The sequence below is a fragment of the Uloborus diversus genome, chromosome 9, assembly GCF_026930045.1.
Source record: "Uloborus diversus isolate 005 chromosome 9, Udiv.v.3.1, whole genome shotgun sequence".
NCBI lineage: Eukaryota > Metazoa > Arthropoda > Arachnida > Araneae > Uloboridae > Uloborus > Uloborus diversus.
In genome coordinates this window covers 106,673,167-106,695,259 of record NC_072739.1, presented here as the reverse complement: position 1 = coordinate 106,695,259, position 22,093 = coordinate 106,673,167, and the positions used below count along the sequence as shown (strand labels likewise).

At 33.5% G+C, this 22,093-nt stretch overlaps 1 protein-coding gene across 1 annotated transcript in view; it reads right to left on the bottom strand.

Moving 5' to 3' along the window:
• The window catches only part of LOC129230420 (uncharacterized), a 263,650-nt gene that overhangs the window by 7,064 nt on the left and 234,493 nt on the right, over positions 1-22,093 (bottom strand). Inside the window, exons 40-43 of the mRNA XM_054864820.1 lie at positions 11,910-12,005; positions 11,699-11,813; positions 9,810-9,861; positions 7,308-7,434 (exon numbers count right to left, since the gene is read on the bottom strand). Of these exons, the coding sequence (XP_054720795.1) occupies positions 7,308-7,434; positions 9,810-9,861; positions 11,699-11,813; positions 11,910-12,005 (390 nt within the window). The remainder of the gene's footprint in view (positions 1-7,307; positions 7,435-9,809; positions 9,862-11,698; positions 11,814-11,909; positions 12,006-22,093) is intronic.

Here is a 22,093-nt window from a genome sequence, read left to right as displayed (position 1 = left end):
GCGCAGTGCTCAAGTGTGTGGTGGGTTAACCTTTGACCCGGCTGTTTGAAATGCAAAATTAATGCTTTAAAATACGAAATCCAAAAAATGTTTTTGGAGGTAAAATACCTTTGAGCATTAAATTACATTATACTTACCCAAAATTTTCAAGCAAAATAGTTTAACTGCTTAATTATGTTAGATATAATTATAGAACTTTTGGGACTCTCTTTTAAATATTTTTTTTGAATAAACGGAATCTCTGGTATAGTGGTGACATCTATTGAGTGAAATAACAACTATAAACTTGTATTTTTTAATGATTGGATCATTGTTGATAGTAATTGATAACCAAGGAAAAATTTTATAAGTAGGTGGAACAGTTTTTGACCCACCATGCCGGAAAGGGTTAAGCAAAATAAATAATCGTTAAATATTTAAGAAATGCTTGAAACGACAAGGGAGGGGCGGAGGGGGTCACCCACTGATTTTGGAGTAACTCACAACATTAAACTTCGTTCCCAACTTCGGCCTCATTTGTTTAGTACAGAACCGCTACCACCAACGCCTCGGAAGAGTTTCTGAGTCGACTTCAGCACTTCTGAAGAAAAAATTCAAAAGTCTCTTTGATTTCCGAATCATGTCACCATTCAAAACGTCTTTAATCAATTTCTTACATTAATACTCTAAATTCTTTCTAAACAATAGATTAAGTTTGAAAAAAAAATCTCTAATTTTATGAATGGTGTTAGTTTTAAACAATTTGGAAGAGCAACTAGAGTTTAATTTCAGAAATACAGGAAGGGGGGGGGGGCACGCAAGTGTTCTAAAAATTACCGTCAATTCAATGGAAATCTAACAAAATGACACAAAAACCGGCTTTGCCATCTCATATTTGTTTCCATGGTCTCCAATTCGGCAATATACACTCTATAACAAAAAAATTGACGCATCAAGAAGCAATTATCCAATTGCTTTGAAATTTTGTATGCATGATTGTTTTGACCAGATCTGCAAATGGTTGAAATTTGGTGTCCAATGAATGAATAGTTTGATCTCCAGCGCATCGAAACTGCTCATCCAGCAGATGTATATAAAGAACAGTTCTTCAACAGTTGTTAAAACTTTCGGTTTGATTGCAATTCAGATTACCTTTCAACAAATTAAAAATACCTCGTCGCATGGTTCATGCTCATTACGAGCAACTGTCAGAGTTTAAACTAGGTCACATCATTGGATTGAAAGATCCGGTTGGTCAAATCAGAGAATCGCTCGTCATTTGAGTCGAAGCGATGCGGCGATTCGAAGATGCTGGCAAGGATGGGTGGAAAATGGCAGAGTTCAGTGTCAGGATGTTAGCGGTCGATCTAGGGTCACAACAGATCGTGATGACAGAGTGATTGTCCGATCAGCTGTCACAGCGTTTTCTTCCATCTCTATGAACCATCAGACGTTCAATCCAAACACTAGTGTCCATCATGACCATTTACAGACGGTTGGGACAACGAAATCTACACTAGCGCTGACCGTTACGCCACTTGCCACTGACGCCTACACACTGCCGAGCCAGATTACAGTGGTGCATGGTTCGATCAGGTTGGAATGGTGCCGACTGGGGATGTATAGTCTTTAGCGACGAATCCCACTTCCAACTGTGCCATGACGATCATCGAAGACGTGTTTGGAGACACCCAGGGCAGAGGAGGGATCCTGGTTTCATTTTTGCGCGCCACACTGGTCCTCAACAATGCATATGGTCTGGGGTGCCATTTCCTTTGATAACTGGACCCCTTTGGTCGTAATTAGAGGTACACTTACTGCACAGTGGTACGTCGACGACATCCTAAGACCTGTTTTGTTGCCGTTCCTTTTGCCCTCGGCTGGTTTTCAGCAGGACAATGCCAGATAACATAAGGCATATGTTGCTATGAACTGCCTACAAGCTTGTCAAACTCTTCCGTATTCTGTCAGATCTCTCTCCCATCGAGCATGTCTGGGATATGATGGGATGGCAATTTCATCTGGCAAGGAATGTTGATAACCTCGTCCGACAATTGGAGCGAATTTGACCGGAAAACCGCAGGACAACCTTCGGGAGCTTTATCGGTGTTTCCCAAGTCGTGCTTCAGCTTATATCTAGGCTAGAGGCGGGTCAATACCTTATTGAACTTGTTACTGTAACTCTGAAATAAATTATTCAATTGTTCTAAGAGTTTAATCATTTACTTTTCTGTGCATTATCTTCCTGTCCAACATTTTTCGTCTCAATCGGATCAATCCTTCTTGGTGCGTCGATTTTTTTGTTATAGAGTGTATCATCAAATGATCGTCAATCTGAGACGCTATATTAGTTTTGTATTGAAATAAGCAATTAATAGCCACAAAAAAAAGAGTAAATAGGTTTTTTAGAACAACCAATCGAAAACAAAAAGGGAAGTGCACAACTGGAACGTACGCATACCCCACATGCGAAATTTTAACCTTCTACAGCTTACCATTTTTAAGTTATGACTTATGAGAGATACATACGTACATCTAGTCGCAAGAAACAATGCAATAATTAACTTGTTTGGTACCTGAATGCAGTATTAAAAACTCTTTCAGGGGTGACTAAAATAGAAACTCATACTGAAGTTTAAGTAAACAATTTTATATGAAAACAATAACTCCCTTTACTTTGCATTAAAAAGTAAAACAGCAAAAGGTCTTTTTTTTTTTCGAAAACATCGGCCAATTCCATCGGCTTTTCAATGTTTTTAAGGCCGATGGGCCGATGTTTCCTGCAAATTAGCACCGGATGCCAATGCCGATGGCTAAATTGTTGAACCATCGGCGATGCATCGGTCGAGTCCTACTTATTACTTTAAAATGGCTGGTATTCGTAAAAAACAACAAACACCATTCGAAATTTGATTATTCTCCTTACGGTAGTGGTAAATTGGTTTAAAATGTCTCAAAATTAGATAATTTATACCATTCCATAGTAAAGTGCTAGATAAAATGCTTTAAAGAAAAAAATCGGACCAAAAATAAGGTAAGAAAAGGTCAACCGGCAAAGTTGACAAAGCGCGATCGGGGATTTACAGTTAAAAAATTTATGAAAAATACACATTTGCGTGCAGTAAAAGTTTCTGCAGATTTAATTGAAAATTTTTACGTTTAATTTTCACCTAAAATTGTTCACCAAGTTCTCTGATTAGCTGGATTAAATGGGACCTCTTCCCACAGAAATTTTATTGGCCGTGCAAAAAACAAAGCTTACGCTTTTTCTAGCAAAATCAATGTTAAATAGGCTCAAAACGTTTTGGATTACGTCTTACTTACAGATAAAAATGAATTCAACATTTTTGGTTAAATTGTTGTACAATTGTAAATAAAAGAAAAAATTGGGAATTTAATCTTAAGAACTTAGTTGGACCAGTTAATCAGGACGGTGAAGGTGTTTTTGTGTGAGGGTGCATATCAGCATCAAGACTTGGTAGTTTGGAATTTTTTGATGAAATAATGAATCATGCTGTTCATTTAAATATTTTAAAAACCAATTTTAAACTCTAAGCTAAAAATTTGGTTATCGGAATCGACTTTGTTTTTATCAATGTAACGATAAGAAGCACACAGTTTTCAACGTCAATCTAGGGCCTCAAAAATTGTCCTCAATTTTCAAAAATACCCCTTCAATATCAAGATTTGAACTTAATGTAACATATTTAGAGATATCTGGAGGCTAGATTACAAAAATACGGCTTTGAAACGAAAAAGTAGCTAGAAACAGTAAGACTCGAAGTGCGATTGAACACTTACTCAGTAATTATGCAAAAAAAAAAAAAAAAAAAGAAAGAAAAAAGAATGAAATCTATTCCCAGACGTTTGTTGATGCTGCATGATATTCTACTAAATAATAACTTAATAACAAGTTAGATTATTCAATAATATATAGATATTTTTTAAAGTGTACAAAAACTTTTGAAAGATAAAATTTGCTGAACGTATTGGTTTTTGATTTTTTAAAAATTAAGTTTTAATATTTTTTAAAAGAATTTCATGTAGTTTTGTTGAAAATTGATCATAGATCTTATAATTAAATACCTATTTCGAAATATTAATTCTAACCAATGGATAGGATCCTATTTCATTGAAAGTCGTAGGTGTATGAACGTTTTTGGGAGCCACTGTATCTAGTTTTGGCATACATTTCTGGGACTCCAGTTGGTTCTTAAAAAAGCTTCTCTTTTTGCACAATGTAGTTGAAGCGAAACTTGTGTCAATTTTAACTGATATTTCACAGAGGTGCCCATTCCTAAAGGGTGATGACCCCTAAGGGGTTCTATTTTGCTGAACACTATAAGTTTCTAAAATCCAACGGGCTGCCAAATCACAGATGTGCTGTTCCAAATCTGTCAGCATTGCAATAAATTAATTTTTAGGACACACGTGAAAACACTGTTTCTTTGGATTACGGGATTTATTTTGCACTTCAACTCAGTGGATAAACATCTAGTTGCAGTGATTTTGAACAACTGCAGAGCTAATCTGCACATAAAGGGTAACTTTTGATTGCAAACCAGATTAGAGGATGAACTTAGGTGACTTATATTGCAAGAATTATTCAGAAGGAGATTCCATTGATACACACAAACGTTGAATTCGATTAGCACGAGTTAGCCATGAGACATTTTGCTAGGCTTTGGCTCTTGCCAGGGCAGATTTTCATGTTGTTTTGCGCTTCCGATGAATGTTTTTTAAAATAATTTCTGAAGTGGTGGGGTAAAGTACTGCTGAAGTAATAGCTACTCTAGCCAGGGGTGTGCACAAAAATTTTCTGGCCCATCCCAAATAACATTAATGGGCCCCCTCCATATTGTTTGCCCCTATATTTCATCCCTTATGCTAAAAATATTGGTCCTCCTTCAAGTTCGGGCCTGGGCCAACAGGTGTCCCCCCCCCCCACCCCTACATGTGCAAGCCTCTGACTCCAGCCATGTCTGATGCTTCACATCTATCACATGCCCGTGAAAGCAAATTAAAGTCCACCGTATCATTTGTAATAGTAAATTTATCCATAAGAGCGTTTGTAGTTTGAAGCTTGTAAAGGTCCTTTGAATTCATCTTCACTGTTTGTATCCGATAGAAGAGATGCAATGAAATAATGATACTAAAACTGTCTTCACTTTCTTCTGGAGGCTGAAGCTGCAATTTCTCTCCCTCTCTCATGTTTTTTCTCTCCCGGACAAATGTAGTCGTTAATACCTTTGCATTTGCAAGATGAAGTGTCAAATAGCAATTTGCTAGCTTGGTAAAATGATTCTGATTATTTCCTTAGTTATTTTCGGGGAGAGGATTTCAAAAGACTGCAGCTACATTTCAACAGGTAGATTTTTGGCATCTCTTACTCGTTTATGTTGCACAGTAGAAAGGGAGCGTTTGATCAAATTCACACATTTGAGCCAATTTTAACACCTAAAATGGCGAGTGTGATTTTAAACTAGGTGCAAATTAAAAGTTTTTATCACATGCTTCTGTAAACGAAGTAACATTTATTATTATTGCAATCTTACATGGAACATGTCCTATTTAGGTAAGGAAATCCAAACTTCAAACTGAATCCAGAGGCAAAAAGACATCAGAATGGAATAAAATTTCACATATGTTAGTTTGAGACCATTTAGCGCCTTTTTAACCCTTTGCCCCTTAACATTTCAAAAAAAAAAAAAAAAAATTGACCCACCCTAGTGTATACACCCTGTTATTAGTGACCTAGGTCTTGAACCAAAGTGATATTCTATTTCAGTGACACAGGAGAAACGAGGAAGGAGGTTCTGAAGCTCTTCCCTGGTAAAGTTTTTAAAATTATGGTGCTAAAACTAAAGCAATGTTTTATATTCAGGGGATATTCCAATTGAAATTTTTTGAAGTGTAGTTTAAAAAACCCAATTGCTTATGATGTTGGAGAAAGGCAGTATAGGGACCATTGCCTGAATATTTTCTGAAATTCAAGTCTAAAAAACGCGATTGTAAGGCCATATTTTGTAATATTAGGGTCAATAATTTTTCGAAGTTAAAGCTCCAAAAACGAAGTTGTTGAAAAAAGAGAAGAAATAGGATGGAGGGGGGGGGGAGATAGCTGATCAGATCAATAAGCTGTTACTTTTGAATATTTTTAATTCAAAGATGTATTTGAAAAGAAATTAAGATCTTCCCCTAACAATACTATTAATTTCTAAAAACCATTTTGTTTTCCAAAGACATGTTCTTTTCTTCTCATCAATAATAAAGGTTTTTGGAAAAACATTCAACTCCGCATTCTGGGGGAGGCTGTGAGCCTCCTTTCTGGTTGCGCCACTGTTCTATTTTGACAGGTCTATAACGTGGTTGGTTGTTTATTCATGTCAGAACCAGTTAAAGGATTAAAGTAAATTTCGCATTAAGAAAAACTTCGGAAATGCAATATGTCTGCTCTTTTTCGAAAACACTAATTTTTTTGGGCATGCAACCCTCGTTTACTACCTAAATTTAGTAATCTAGATTACATGCCAATATATATTGTGAGGGGGGGGGGGGAGGTTCATCATCACTTTAGGATCAGGTACACGGGCCTCTTCTGGGCTTCAGATTGCGCTGCTGTGGTGCAGTTCAAAAACAGATAAACTATAGGTTGAAATTACTAATTGGTGGTTGTAGACAAGGATACAACTTTCACATACAATTCATAACAATTGCAGTGGTAATATGCAAATTACATTTTATTATAGTTTGAAAATAAGGTATAAATCATTTGACAAAGAATTTTAAAAAATCCTTTGCTTAAAAAAGCAGGGGGGCAAAATAACTCTGCCCATGGCTCAAACAAAGTAGGGAGGGCACTTGCCCCCTATGCCCCCCCCCTATTTTATGCCAATGCAATATTTCCTATGGTCCTGGGAATATTCTTACTTACCTAATGTATTTTCAACCCGCCTATAACGATAATCACATATCAGACCTCAAAACCTCATTCTATCTCAAAAACTATGTCCCAAATGTGAGATAACAAATGATGGAAGCACACTACTAAAAATAATCTCAGGACCATTAAGAGAAAATTTAAATCACTTTGAATATGCTTATAATTACGTTTTATGAGCACGAAATTATGCGACTAATTTCCCAGTGGGATAAGTGTTTAAACAATTTCGGTCAGTATTTTTGAAAAATGTCGAACAAAATCTACCTCTGTCTTGTTATTTATTGACTGACCCTAATATTTAAAACAATTTTTTTTCAACACACAAATTATCTTCTGCAATCAGAGAAGCTTATACAAAGTAAATAAAAGAAAATGAGTAGAATACTTCAATGAGGGAGCACACATCCGATTTAGGCTTCAGTTCATCTAAATTAATATCAGAGGATGTCTGTAGAGAAAACTTGATTTCAGTCCACAAAGATTCAATATCCAGAGAAGTTGTACAAGGACATCTGTTTAAAAGTTATAAGCATGAATACTAACATGACACATTACATGTTAAATAAGTAAAACTGAGTACTAAAAAATATGAATAATTATTTAGAATGCTTTTGAAATTATTCACATTAATTGTTCTGTATGCTTTTCTTTCTTAGAAAATTGCTATCTACCCCATACTTTATTATCCCACATGAGTAAGGATGAATGAAAATTCGGGGTTCAGTAGCTTTTTAAAAACCCTTGCCTGGTTCTCTTTAGCATGCCGAAAAAAATGGCTAGAAAAATACTTAATTCAATATAAAAACATATGTTTGACATAAAAAACAATGAAAGTTCTTTATGTTATCTTATTAGTATTAACAAACTGTTTCATTTCATTAAAATATTAACAATGCCATATGTGTATATTTTTTAAGTTCAATAAAGACAAAAAAAAATAAACTAATGTTATGAGAAATTTTTTAATAACATCATGCGTGGAAAAGACTGAGGAGTTTTTGTACTCTGAATAACTGTCAAGTTTTGCTAAGCATGCTAATTGATGCCTAGCCAGTATACATTGACTAATACTCGTTCTTTAAAAATCAGCACAACATTTTTGAAGTTAATGATAAATCTAGACATTGCTGGGGGAGGGAGGAGTACGTAAAAAATGGCTTTGTATTTCAAATCAAATTTTGAAAGTTAAACTCCTTCCTGAAATGCAAACAAGTGAACAATGGATTGAACTGAAGCAAAATTTAAATCACTTTCGAATTTCAATAGCAAGTAAAATTTTATATTTTCACTACTTATTGAACTGTTTTATACCTCAATCAGTTTTTTTCTTTTTGTTTTGCAGACATACTTTTACTAATTGCTCTAGCCCTACGTAGAACCACTACTATTTAATAAAGTGTATCAACTTTTTCGTGGCATTTAAATTTATTTTGCAAGTTATGCATTCAAAAATATGGTAATTAATTCGAGATTTGCAGGGCTCATAGCAAGTGGAAAAAAATATACAGGAGTTTAAATGGAAAAATATAAGAGTTCAACCGATGCAAGCGCATCCCTTGTGTAAGTTGATGATCGGATGACATTGATACTGAGAGCTTTTTGCTTGACGGGCAAAGTTTGCATGAAAAGGAAAAATTTCAGTTACAATACATTTCTATAACATTGTAAAATTTATTATTAACCGGTTCAGGCCTAAACATTTCAAAATGTTCATCCACGGGACATTTTCTGCTGCCAGAAAGCACAAACGCTGCACTAAACTGGCAATTATCGCTTATTCTTTTGTTTCTATGCATGCTCTATTCAAGGCGAATAATGGGGAAATATAAACGTTTCGAAGCCAAACAAACTGATGGGGTCAAACAGAAAAAACGTACCGCGTCAAAATAATATGCCTGAGGTCAGCTCGTATTTTTCTGCATCTTACGAATTTGATTGGTGCAACTTTTACTCGCTTAAGACTTGCACCCGTCAGATTCCTTTGAAACCTCTTATATTCAAAATCCTTCTTCCTATTCAAAAGTAGTTTATCGAAAATCGCTACAACTACTTTTTTTTTGTATCGAACTACTCGCTACTCTACTTTTTTTCATAAGTAGTGCACTATACTACAAACTACAAAAAAATGTAGCTACTACAGTAGCGTTGCTACTTGTAGCGTGCTACTTCCAACCACTGTCTCAGACACATGTCACAGTTTCTCTCTGTTTCTGCTACCAGGCATATAACCAACAAATACAGAACATAGATATGATTTATCAACAAACACACATGTATATACATAAACAAACAATAACGTTATACATGCAACCGAACCACAAAACGACAATCACAAACACTATATAAACAACTCTAAATTACATAGTCAGGGACTGCGTTAAGCCTTCAACACTGCGCCAAATGCAATAAAATGGTAAATTCGGTTAAAAAAAAAAATCTACTTTGGAAATTTATTGGCTAACAGAAAATTCTCCAAAATTTCCATAGGAAAAAATGTCTCTCCCCCCCCCCCTATCCTCAAAAGATTGTCAAAAATGAGGTTATACTTCATTTTAAGATTAAATATTTCTACAGACAAAAATATATTAAAATCAGTTAAAGTTAATCTTAGGCTAAGACTTTTGAAATTTGGCTAAAGCTTTTAAAATTTGGCTAATTTAGTGGCTAACAATTCGAAATCTTTAGCCCGGCCCCTTCATAGTTCAACATGAGTTAGTTGCTAGTCTTTAACACTAAAGAGCTCCAAAGGCACTGTCAGCAGTGTAATTATGTCAATACAATTCAGGGTTTTAAATGCTTATATAAACGCTAAATCATATAACTAAAAAAAAAAAACAATATACACACAAGTGTATATTTTATAACTATTTTACATAAAAATGCTTACTGTAGAAGAGCTTTATATATTCTTGAAATAAGATTAGATGCATCAACATTATCTGAAAAGAAAAACAATATTTCTTATTTAATGGCTAATCAAGCAATTTAGAGTACATATAGTTGTTTTAGGTTATCTTTTCTCTAAGAAGTTTCAAGTTTGTTTTTTTGTGGCTACTATAAAAGCAACTGATATTGACACCTCATTCCCACTGGCAAAACACAGCGGCTCTTCTCCATGTTCTTCACCACACACATTAAGAAAGCCCGTCTCTGCTTGAGCGGTTTTCCGAAATAAGCTCAGCAACTAAGTAGCTCTGTGTTGTCAGTGTGAACAAGGTGCAAGGGACGAATAAAGTTCAAGTCAGGAAATTTTGCTGGTTCCAGTGGCTAGCAGAAGCAAATTCATTAGCAGTTGCCCCCCTTTTCTACTCGCTACTTTTGTTCTTAAACCACGAAAACTAAAAAAAAAAAAAAAAACTTTTAAATTGCTACTAAAACATAAAAACTATCAGTTTAAATAAAGGTTAATATAAGTGCTAAATGACATTAACATTAACTGTATAAATTGTTAACTATACCAACATGAAATTATTCCCTTTTATGAGAAACGTCTTCTGAAAACTTAAAATTATTATCCACACTTTCATTCATCTACAACTTATTAACTAAGATCAGAAAATCTCCTTAAAGTAATTAATTTCATCCTCCGCCCTCAAAGACTAACACAAGTGTTGTCAGGAAGAGCGGCGATCAGATAGCATGTGATACACCCTACTTTTCTATATTAGCTATTTGAAGAGTGCCAATCACAAATCTTCAGCGAAAAATAAACCTATGGAGTAATGCTTTTTTCAGAGGATGTCAAAAACTTACAAAACTAAAATTCTTATTTTCTTTTACATTGTTCTTCAAAACTGATGTTTAAAATATTATCCTGATATCGACTGATTAAGAAAAAAAAAAACAGCCTTAAAGATCAAAACAAAATAACTGTAGCTACCAATAACTGATAGTTTGTCTTGTACTGTACAAAATTTTTACAATATTTTAGTTTTCAAAAGCTGGATTGAAAAAAAATAATAAAATAAAGTTAATATATATATTATATATTGAAACAAAATAAAAGAAAATTAGAAAATAATAAAATAAAATGAAGTACACCACACGCCCAATGTTGCACAAAGCAGCCAAACAAACAGCCAGGTAAATATTACAAAATGCAAACAATAACAATAAACACAAAAAGGATTTACAAAATCAAACAAATAAGAATACTAAAACAAATAATAAGACTAAGTTGATGAAACCAGAATTCCTTAGCAATGGAACCTTCATCCTACGGTCAACAGACCCAAAATTTTAAACTAAAAACTACAGCGAGGATGTCCAGTTCTGAAAAAGCTAACATTCAGGAATACATAGGGCTAAACACGTCGTAAGCGAACGGTGCGTTTACAGGTGCGTATAGACAGGTTTTGAAGCCACATTTTTACATCAATAGAATGATTTTGGTTCTGCATCATGGAAAAAGAAACTTACATTTAAAATATAAGTAGAAATTTCATAAACTAAATTGAAAATTCTTTAATTGAAACTAATATTTTCAGTTAATATCGAAAATACTGGTATTTTACCTCAGCAAATACCAGTATTACGAAACTGCACAATTGCTCAAAATACCAGTATTTGGTATACCAGTATTGCAATCACTACTTGAAAGCGCAGCCTTTTTTCCTTTTTCTGATAGATTCGAGATACCGAGGTTGCTTTGTACTAGTTTGTTCTCGCAATAGGACTTCATAGAGCAATAATATATGCTAACAAGCTTATCACCGATAATTTAAAGGAAATTATTTCACTTCCTGGAAAAAGTTATTGTAAATGAAATATGCATACCCATTTTAAAAACACCATTGACGACACATTTCCAAGCAGAAATAAAGGCTTTACTATGCCACAAATTCATTATTTTATCTTGATAGGTAACAAGAATACCTTCTAATGCTTTGTCCTAGAAAATGATAATACAATAGCTGAACCAAATCAAACACATAGTTTCAACTAAAAGTTATAACAGATGGGTAATTGACATGATGAAAAAACTTACCATTGACATAGCAGTCATTCTTTGAAGTATGACTTCCCAGATTTCAGAAGTCCATATATTGTATTCCAAACACAGTTTGACACAAAAGAGGAGTGCCTAAAAACACATATGATGCATCACTTTTGAGGGAAATGGTAAATGAGAGACAAATTGTTAATTTCTCATGTGGATATATTATTTTTGGAAGAAATGTGGAAAACTTACTTTTAGTTTTTGATGCATGAGCAACAGAAAAATATTAAGCATAGCTACAGAATTTCAATGATGCAAAATCATGAATTATTTGTGATGTTAATATTTCTTACAATCATAACAAAACAGTAGTCAACAGCAAATTTTCGGCAATCTCGATTCAAACTTTCTTAACTTCATTTCACTTTTCCTATCCTTTACCATAAGAGCTATGAGTAAGCAGTGTTGGCTTCTCTATATGTTCACAGGAGCATATGCCATCTCCAGACATTTTGGTACAAAATGGCCTGATTTTAATTGATCCGGGATTGAAAACTTGTTCACCGGATGGCAAAAAGTTGGGGTTCTAAAATCTACTCATGCTTTATATTTTGAACTTGTAGAGGTATGCACAATGCACATGCTTTAACTTGATCGCATTTCTTAATATTAATAATCTACCAACAGAGGCTCTCAAAAGTTTTTCTTACACTTAAAAACTTTGTAGAAAAAAAAAAGCGGAATTGAATGCAAATATGAAGTCTAATTTTTTTTCTTACATCATCTCTCTATGTCATCTTTACTAAAAATAAAGCTCAAAGTCTCTCTGTCTCGATATCAGGATCTCTGTGATGATGAGTGCCTGAACCGTTTGGCCGATTTTCATGAAATTTGACACAAATTTAGTTTGTAGCATTGGGGTGTTCAAAAATTCTATTTTGTTCTTTTTATATTCTAATTTTAAGAACATTTTACCCGGAAAATTATCATAACGTGGAATCGTAACATGGGCGAGCAAATACCCATAGCAAATTGGCGAGAAATTCACCATCCATTATTTGTAAATATACAGGCAAATCAAATGAAATTTTAATTTTCTTCTACGAGCCACTAGCTAATAATAAAGCTCAAAGTCTGTCTGGATCTCTGTAACGCGCACAGTGCCTAAACCAATTGGCCGATTTTCATGAAATTTGGTACAAAGTTAGTTTGTAGCATAAGAGTATGCACCTCGAAGCAATTTTTTGAAAATTCGATTTTGTTCTTTTTATATTCTAATTTTAGGAACATTTTACTGAGCAAATTATCACAAGGTGAAACAGTAAATTATGAAATTATCATAACGTGGAACCGTAAAATGGAGGAGCAAATGAACATAGCCAATTGGTGATAAATTCATCAGCCATTATTTGTAAATATACCGGCGAACCAAATGAATTTTTAATTTTTTACTACGGGCAAAGTCGTGCGGGTACCACTAGTTTTACAGAAAACCCATTAGTTTTTGCAAAATATTGGTTTTCTTTTTGAAACGGGTCAAAAAATGAAGAGACAGAAAAGTAAGACGCCACAAAAGTCATCGTACAGTCAAATATTTTTAGATAAATTTAAGATTAAAATTATCGTACATCTTTTTTTTTTTTTTTAAATTATTTCTGCATTGTGTTGACTCTGTAATATTCTGCTTACAATTTTAAAATGGCATCTGTTTGTAAAAACAACAAACACCATTTGAAATATGATTTTTTTTCTTCATAGTTCTGGTAAATCGGTTTGATATATCACTAAATTAGTTACTTCATACAATTCCAGAGTGCAATGTGGTATAAAATGCTTTGAAGTAAAAATTGGATCGAAAACAAGGTTAGAAAGGGTAAAACAGCAAAGTTAGTAAAACCTGGTCAGAGATTTACAATTAGAAAATGTACAAAATTTTCACATTTGAGTGCTGTAAAAGAGCTTGCAACACTTAATGCAAAATTTTGCCTTTTAATTTCACCTGAAACTGTTCATTGAGACCTCTGAGGAGTTGGATTTAATGGGTGCTCTTTTCGCAGAAAATGCTTTGTTCGAAATGTTTTAGAATAATTTCTTATTTGTAGATAAAAAGAAATTCAATATTTTTGGTTCCAATGTTGTATAATTGTCAGGGGAAGAAAAAATGAGGAATTTAATTTTAAGAAATTAGTTGGATCAGTTAATCAGAACGATGATGATGTTGACATGTGAGGGTGCATATTGGCATAAGGACTTAGTAATTTGGAATCTTTACATAGTATAAAATGAATTCCCCAAAAGCATCTGTGTGTTTGAACTCGCAAAACTCGAGAACTACCCGGCCGATTTTGCTGAAATTTTCACAATTTGTACCTTGAAGTCCAGAAAAGGTTTGCAGACCAGTTCGAATAAAATTCGATGAATAGTTCCTTTTTTATTCCAATTTAGGCCCAACTTTCATGTAAATTCCCGACTATGGGAGTGAAAAATTACTTGCATATATTAATATTATATATCGTTGGAAAGAGTAGAATTTCCCACGTTCTACGCAATTTGTTTCAAAGCTCTAAATTACTTACAGTGGGAGTTATATGCATTTTTAGCTCGAATTTTTTTAGGCTTAGCTGAAATTTAGGCATTACTTTCTTCCTTAAATCTATCAATAAAAAGCAGGGTTGGCAAAAAACCCGTTTTTTTTTTTAAACCCATGGATCCAGGGTTTTTTGGGGGTTTTTAAATAAAACCCAAAAAAACCCAACGAAATCTGGGGTTTAAAAAGAAGTGTGGTTTTTTTTGTCTTATTTGTCTTTTTTTTTAGGGAAAATATGGGGTACTTGTAGCATATTGTGGACATATATGGACAAAGTACAAAAATTGTCTTGGGGTAAAAAAAGTTGGAAAACTAGTTAAAATTCACCGTTTTCTGAAGAAAAGTATAAAAGATAATGAAACCCAAGAATGGTGAAGTTTCAAATTTTTTAGTTACCATGATTACCAACAGTTAAGGCAAAGTTACTTCTCGAGTGATAAAATCGATTGTTCGTTTTTAATTAATACTTTTTTTTTTTTTTTTGCATTTTACTTAATTGTATTTCATTTTGTTATGCAAAACTACTGTAGAACCTCAAGTAGTTTAAATCCTTTTTTACTGAATTCCAGCTTAATCAAGATTTTTCTTTGAATTTTATGTTGCCTGTTTTTCTATTTCTGTGTACAGAGTAACAAATATTAAACCTTTTCATAAGATAATGAAAATACTGTGCATCCTATTCTGTTTTCTGTCCTACCGTTTGTAAAATCTGTTAATTTCTAAAACATCCTTGTTTATTCAAGATTTGTGACATGTTGGTTTGCAGAAAATAATTCATATGAAAGCCTTTTTGCTAGAGTAGTTTCCTCTGTACAATCTACAAACATTGAGAAAATCAGACCTGACAGGACTTAGTCAAGATAATTTGAGTTATTTATTGAGACTAGTTAAAGAAAAAAGTTAAATATATTTATTTAAAGTCGTTGAAGTATTTTTTTAATGCTGTTAAGAGTAAAAAATATTATTAAAGTTCAAAATTCGTTTTTTATGTCCATTGTCTGTGGTGAAGACGAAATTAAAAAAAAGTTTAAATTGTAAAAGTATTTAAATTAATTTTTGAAAAAAACTTTTCAGAAAATTAAAAAAAACCCCAAAAGTGGGTTAAATAATGGGGTTTTTTTAAATGGGTTTTTTCAAAAAATCCATTGGGTCCAATCCGGCCAACCCTGATAAAAGCGAAGGAATTATACCACAGTTTTCTTTTTGACACCATTGTAAAAAGCAACATTTTTTACTCTAGATCTATCTCGACCTACGGTCGAAAACTAAGCTTCTATCTCAAAAGGAAAAAAAGTTACAAGTCTTTTAAAATTAAGTTTAAAAAAATCTCATTTCCATTCAAATTGCTAACCATTTTCTTCCATATTTTAATTCCTTAAAATTATCTTATTTTGTGTTTCCATGGTTACGCTTTTTAAATCAATCTTTCTCGATTTAATTTCTTTAAAGTATTTTAATATCTGTCATTATTGTTTGGGAGGAAAATTTTGCATGATGTTTTTTTTATTTATTCATTTAAGCCTGATTGTTGAACATACGTCAATTGACCCAATGTTTATTTTCAAGGTAGACCGGGCAAAGCCGGGCATTGCAGCTAGTTAATTGATAAAATAATGAAACAAGCTCTTAATTTAAATATTTGAAAGGGGTGAATTCCAGCGGCAATGGGAGGACACAGTTTGAACAAAAATATCGATGTATTTCTGTCTGTGAGCATATCAAAAAATATATATTTTCAAAAACTGATGCATAGACTTTTATACACATCATAGTAAGTTGCTAAAAAAAGCCAAAGCCAGGAATTTTTTGCCAGTAACTTTTTTTAAAAATGAAATCTAAAAAGCGGTAAGGGGAGGACATTTTTGCGACATGATTTTCAGGCAATCATGTTCACCCCAAAAGTTCAGCCAAACTATAAAAGAGAAAATTCTATAAAAATTAGAGTACATACAGGAGTGTTCAATCATTAGAATTTCACCTCTAGTTCTTAAAAATAATTATTTTAAGCATATAAATTATGTATTTGTTAAGGATAACGGAAGGACAAGAAGTTGAAAACAATTTAACTTGGTAAATTTCAATTTTCAACCATTTATTCACTTAATACAGCAATCTGAAACAAGTGCATCTAATACCTGAGCCATCTTTTACAATTCTGGATTCTTGAAATACTCAAAAATATTATCAGAATCCATAGAACATTTATATTCTTTGTCAGGGAATACAAAGATCATTCCCACATTATTATACATTCTCAAACAAGATATTTTTACTCCTTTAACTTCTATTTGAAGTAGCTGTCCAACATTGCTCTTTGTTAATTTCTTTCCATTCCATTCAACTAACAAAACTTGTCCAAATGCTATGAATCCTTATGCATATTCACATTATTTGGTGCTTTTGATTCAGCTGTATCTTCTTTTTAATATTATTTATAACTGTCAGTTTGTTGACTGTCAGTCTGAAGTGAAATCTCCTTCGATTTGTTGAAATACCGACTTTATTCAATAACAAAACTTGTTACAGGGTTCAAATAGTGCATATTTTGTGGGTCAGGATGAGAATGGATATTAATTATTACTCCATCTTTTTGAAAATTGATCTTTGAATTCATTGATCTCTTCACAGTATGTTTAACGGTTGAAGTAATGCTCTCAACAGTCCTTTCCTGTGACTTGTGTTAGCAAATCTGAAAGCAGTTTCAATATTGTATAGTTCCAATATAAATATCAAGTTTGTAAGCAATTGTTCTGCTTAAATTGGCTTGTCATATCACAAACAACTTGGAAATGATTCTAGATCCAGAATTGAGATTTACAAAACATATAAAAATCACAGCAAATAAAGGTCTAAAGAAATCGAACATTCTCCGCAAACTCTGTGGCACAAACTGGGGATTAAGAGAGGGTTCATACTCTATTTGGATGAAAAAAATTCCATGACTTTTCCAAGACTTTTTCATGACCTCGTTACACGAAGAGAATAGCACTATTTAATCTCAAACTTGTTATTTTTTGGAAATGAGCATTAGCAAAACGTTTACATGGAATGCCACAGCCTCATTTAAGCACTTACTCATAATGGAAAAAATATAAGTGAACACTTAAAAACTAAACTATTCTTATTTGTCTTCATCATAAATTTAAGTAAAGTAAAAATGCAGTGAAACGAATATGATGATGCTTAAATGTCTGATTTTTTTTTTTTTTTATAAACAGGCAGAATGATATTGAATGGGGCAAAGGTTGAATGAGTCATCACTAAGTTTCAATAAATTTGCTTCAAAAGTTACCTTTTAGTGTCAACAATGCATTTAATCATCCACGTAACTTGACAGTATTTTGGTTCTTTAAAGTAAAGTAACATAGTTTAGTTTTTTGTTTCTAAACCAGACCTTTTTTGAAAAAAACCATTCAGTAATGAATCAATCTTCTGATTCAAAAGTATACTTGTTTTGTTCACTTATTTGTACATTTTCAAATGCATATAAATTAATAGGTTCAGAAATTCCAGAACGATTCCTGACATTGAACGTAGCAGTGTGTCGCATGGATTAGTTTTGCAGGCCGTATATTGGGCACTACTGTTTTAGAGTATTAGAATTCCTCTTTTTCTGTATTCTATCGTCTGACCAAAAATCTTTATTTTCTAAAAACTTTCAACAAATTACGATGAAATCTGATAAATTTAATAATAAAGTTCCTACCAGTGATGGAATCGAACTCGGATGCAATTGAATTGCTTTTTTTGAGTTGGCGGGGCAAAACTAAGAACGTAAATTTCGCTACTACAGAATATGAAACATAAGTATTGAAAATAACAGTAAATTCAAAATAAATGATGTCCAAGCAATAAAATCACATCGCAAAAAAAAAAAAAAAAAGCAAGCGGCTGCGACAGAAGTGGATGCAATGAGATTTCAATATTCAGATTTGATTTTGGGATCGTTCAATTTTCTCCTTTTAATAGCTTTTATACGCTATACTGTTAAATCACTCAAGATTTCTAATGCTCCCTCAGTTACTGTTACTTTCTCTTTGTCCAAGACATTTTTTCATGACTTTCAATGAAAATTTAAATTTTCTATGACTTTTCCAGGTCTGAAATTCACTTATTTTTTTCCCCATGACTTTCCAGGATTTCCATGACCCGTACGAACCCTGTCAAGATCATCAACATTAAAAAGTAGGGTCTGGTGGGGTAAAGTGGTCATAAAATCGTATGTTTTCAACTTAGGTGGATAATAAATGCAACAAATTCTTTAAACACTTCAACTTTTTTTTGTTGTTATTTTACATTGCATTATTAAAGAACACGGTACATTAAATTTTAGGAAGAAAAATATTGATTTTAGTAGTTTTATAGAACTTTCTTTTCCCTATGTTCTTATGACCACTTTACCCCATGGGGTGGGGGAAAGTAGTCATAGCATGGGGTAAAGTGGTCATAGTTAAAAATAGTAGCAAAACCATTATAAAAAAACCTAATACTTGTATATTTCAGTTGTTTTTATAATTACAAGTATATTCACGAGTACATGTGTACACGAATATATACGTGTTGTGTTATACACGAATAAACACGTTCCTATAAGAGTAGATACATGTATACATCAGATACATGCATGCACGTGCCTACTCAAGTATATACGTGTAAATACGAGTATATAAGCATGTATACTTGATTACCTACAGGAGTCTATACGTGTCTACATGAATACATACGTACCACATGTATATACGTGTCACGTATATGTACGTGTCACGTGTATATACGAGTATATACGCGTATAAACGAACATCATATGCGCGTATACACTTGTATCTCGAGAAAATACGTGCATACTTGAGTATATATGTGTATATTAGACGTATATACGCATATATAAGCGTGCATACATACATATACGGGTGTACACGAATTAATTCGTGGATACATCCAGTGCGTCTTTGTACGTGTCTACTCACGTATATATAATATGGAAGCACGAGTATATACACGTGTATACACGATTATATACCTGTATAGACGTATATACGTACATTATCGTGTATACACCAGTATATGTATGTGTACACGAGAATATATGCTTATATACATGTCGGCCTACAGAGTAAATCTAAGCTCTTGGGCAAAAATCAAAGGGGTGTGAGAGGGGAGGATAGAAAGATAAGAGGAAGAAAGATAAGAAGCAAAGAATCATAAGGAAGTTATAATCACTGACGAGCTACATGCACACAAAGCCAGGAGGCAAAGCAGGGCACAAATTTGTTGCACACAGATGATTTTACCTAACATTTTAGTTTTTAAGAAATATTTAGAGCAGTTGTTGAAAGTTACGATCCGTAGTAGTCTAATACACGCATCGCAACAAAGGCGCAGTGGCTGATGAAATTTTTTTAAAAATCTCGTTTTTGCAACAGAGAGGGATCTGTAAATGCGACGCATGATGCTTTTCAGCTAAAGGCCCCACACTCTGTGTGGATAAAATTTCATCAATCGGTTTAAAACTTTCTTAAGTCCTAAAATGTTGTGTAAAATTGCATTTGTGTAATATATATATATATATATATATATATATATATATATATATATATATATATATATATATATATATAGACATTTGTGACTTTTTTTGCATCCATCAATTTTTCACTTTGCGTGCATGTAGCGCGTCAGCATTGTGTTTGTGACCAATGTTCCTTATTTACTCAACTCAACCTGTACGCTTTTATATCATATGCTTGTATGTAAGTGTCTACTCGAGTACGTACGCGTATATACGTGTCTACCTGAGTATATAAGTGTTCTTATATATACGAGTATAAGCGAGTATATACGTGTATAGTAGAATGTATAGCTGTGTGGATAAAAAATATTTGCAGATACCCATATATGCATTTATTGGCGCATTTATGTGAATACGTCTATGTACATGTCTACACGAGTATATATGCGTATATATATACGCATATGCTCGTATATTTAACCCCGTTTACTTTAAAAACAATACATATTGAGTAAAATTAATATTTAATTTGTATCTGCCTTATACCTAAAGATTAAGTGACATTAGAAGAACAACATTCGTTAAGCCTAATATTATGACCACTTTACCCCATCTTACTTAAATTGTTCTAAAAAATTATCTAAAATAGATTCAGCTAACTGCTAATGAGTAAGAGTTCTTGAGAAATGTAGGAAGCTTCCTGTACAGTCAATCTGTTCCTAATTCTAAGAAACAAAATTTCCCAAGGATGTTAAAATAGGTGTTTAGATTTTAAAATTTTTCATGTTCACGCAAAATATTTTTTTTTACCAAATAAAATTTTTCCAGTTGTAAAATTTTGTATTCAAAATGTAGTTTCTAACTGCTTTACTCTAAAATAAAAGTTTCACATTCATTCGAACGTTTATTTCCAAGCTATAGCCATTTATTTGACGTATGACCACTTTACCCCCATTGACCACTTTCCCCCACCAGACCCTACCTACTGCGCTGTCATCAGGCTGGTTCTTGAGTATTACTCCTCTGTCTGAGCACATGCGTCCGAATCTGCCAAAGACAATTTAGACTCAGTCCTATATACAGCATCCAAAATTATCATTAGTGCAGTGTCATCTGCTAACAACACCAAGGTTGAATTCGAAAGTGGTCTTGTTTTCCCTCGAGAACAGACGGAAACTTGCTACTGTGAAATTTACAAATAAAATCAGAAGCCACAATAAAGACCACATTGCTTACAGAGCTTTCGACGCTTGGACAGGCACCTCAAGGCTTCAGAGATCATCAACGCTGCAGTTAGACAGGGATATCAGAGGGGACATTCATCTTGCCCATTCTTCTCTGGACATAACTCAAGAACCACTCTTTCCTTTTAGACCTCCTAAGAGTACTAAAATCAATACTTACCTACTTGAACCATGTTTTAAGAAAGAACCTACTGCAATCTTATTACAGAAAGGCGAAGACACTGTTCGTTCACTTGACAAAGAAAAACAGTGTATTAATCTACAAAGATGGTTCCTCTGACATTGACTGTAATAGAGGTGTGGTGCAGGCATCTCCATCATTTATCCCTCAGGAAATAATGTCAAGTTTAAAATACCCACTGGCCAGATTGCCTCAAACTTCACCAGTGAACTCATTGCTATTAAAGTGTCTCTTTCTTATTGTCTCTCTTCCCCTACTCCTAAAGACTAAATGAAAGAAATTGTGATCTTTTCCGACTCAAAATCAGCACTCGAAGCAATACGTAACGGGTGTGACAAGACTGACGCAAGAAATTAATTTTCTTCTACACTTACTCAAGATAACTTGTATTCTCTAGTGGATCTCCGGTCATGTCGGAATCAAGGGAAATGAGTGTGCAGATGCCCTTGCAAAAGGAAGCATGTGACCAAGATCAACCTCTAACAGCCACCTTCACAGACGTGAATGCTGTTGCCAAGCGAAGGGCCTACGATCAGCTTTTCAGCAAGGTAACAATCCCCAACCTTCACTGCCCAAGAAACCTCTCTTCTACAATAGCTAGGCTACGCACTAGACATTTCACAGACATGAAGATAATACCAAATAATAACAAATCCTATCCCATCTACAAGCACTGTCCACATTTACAACTCACCCCTCAGGGCCGGATTT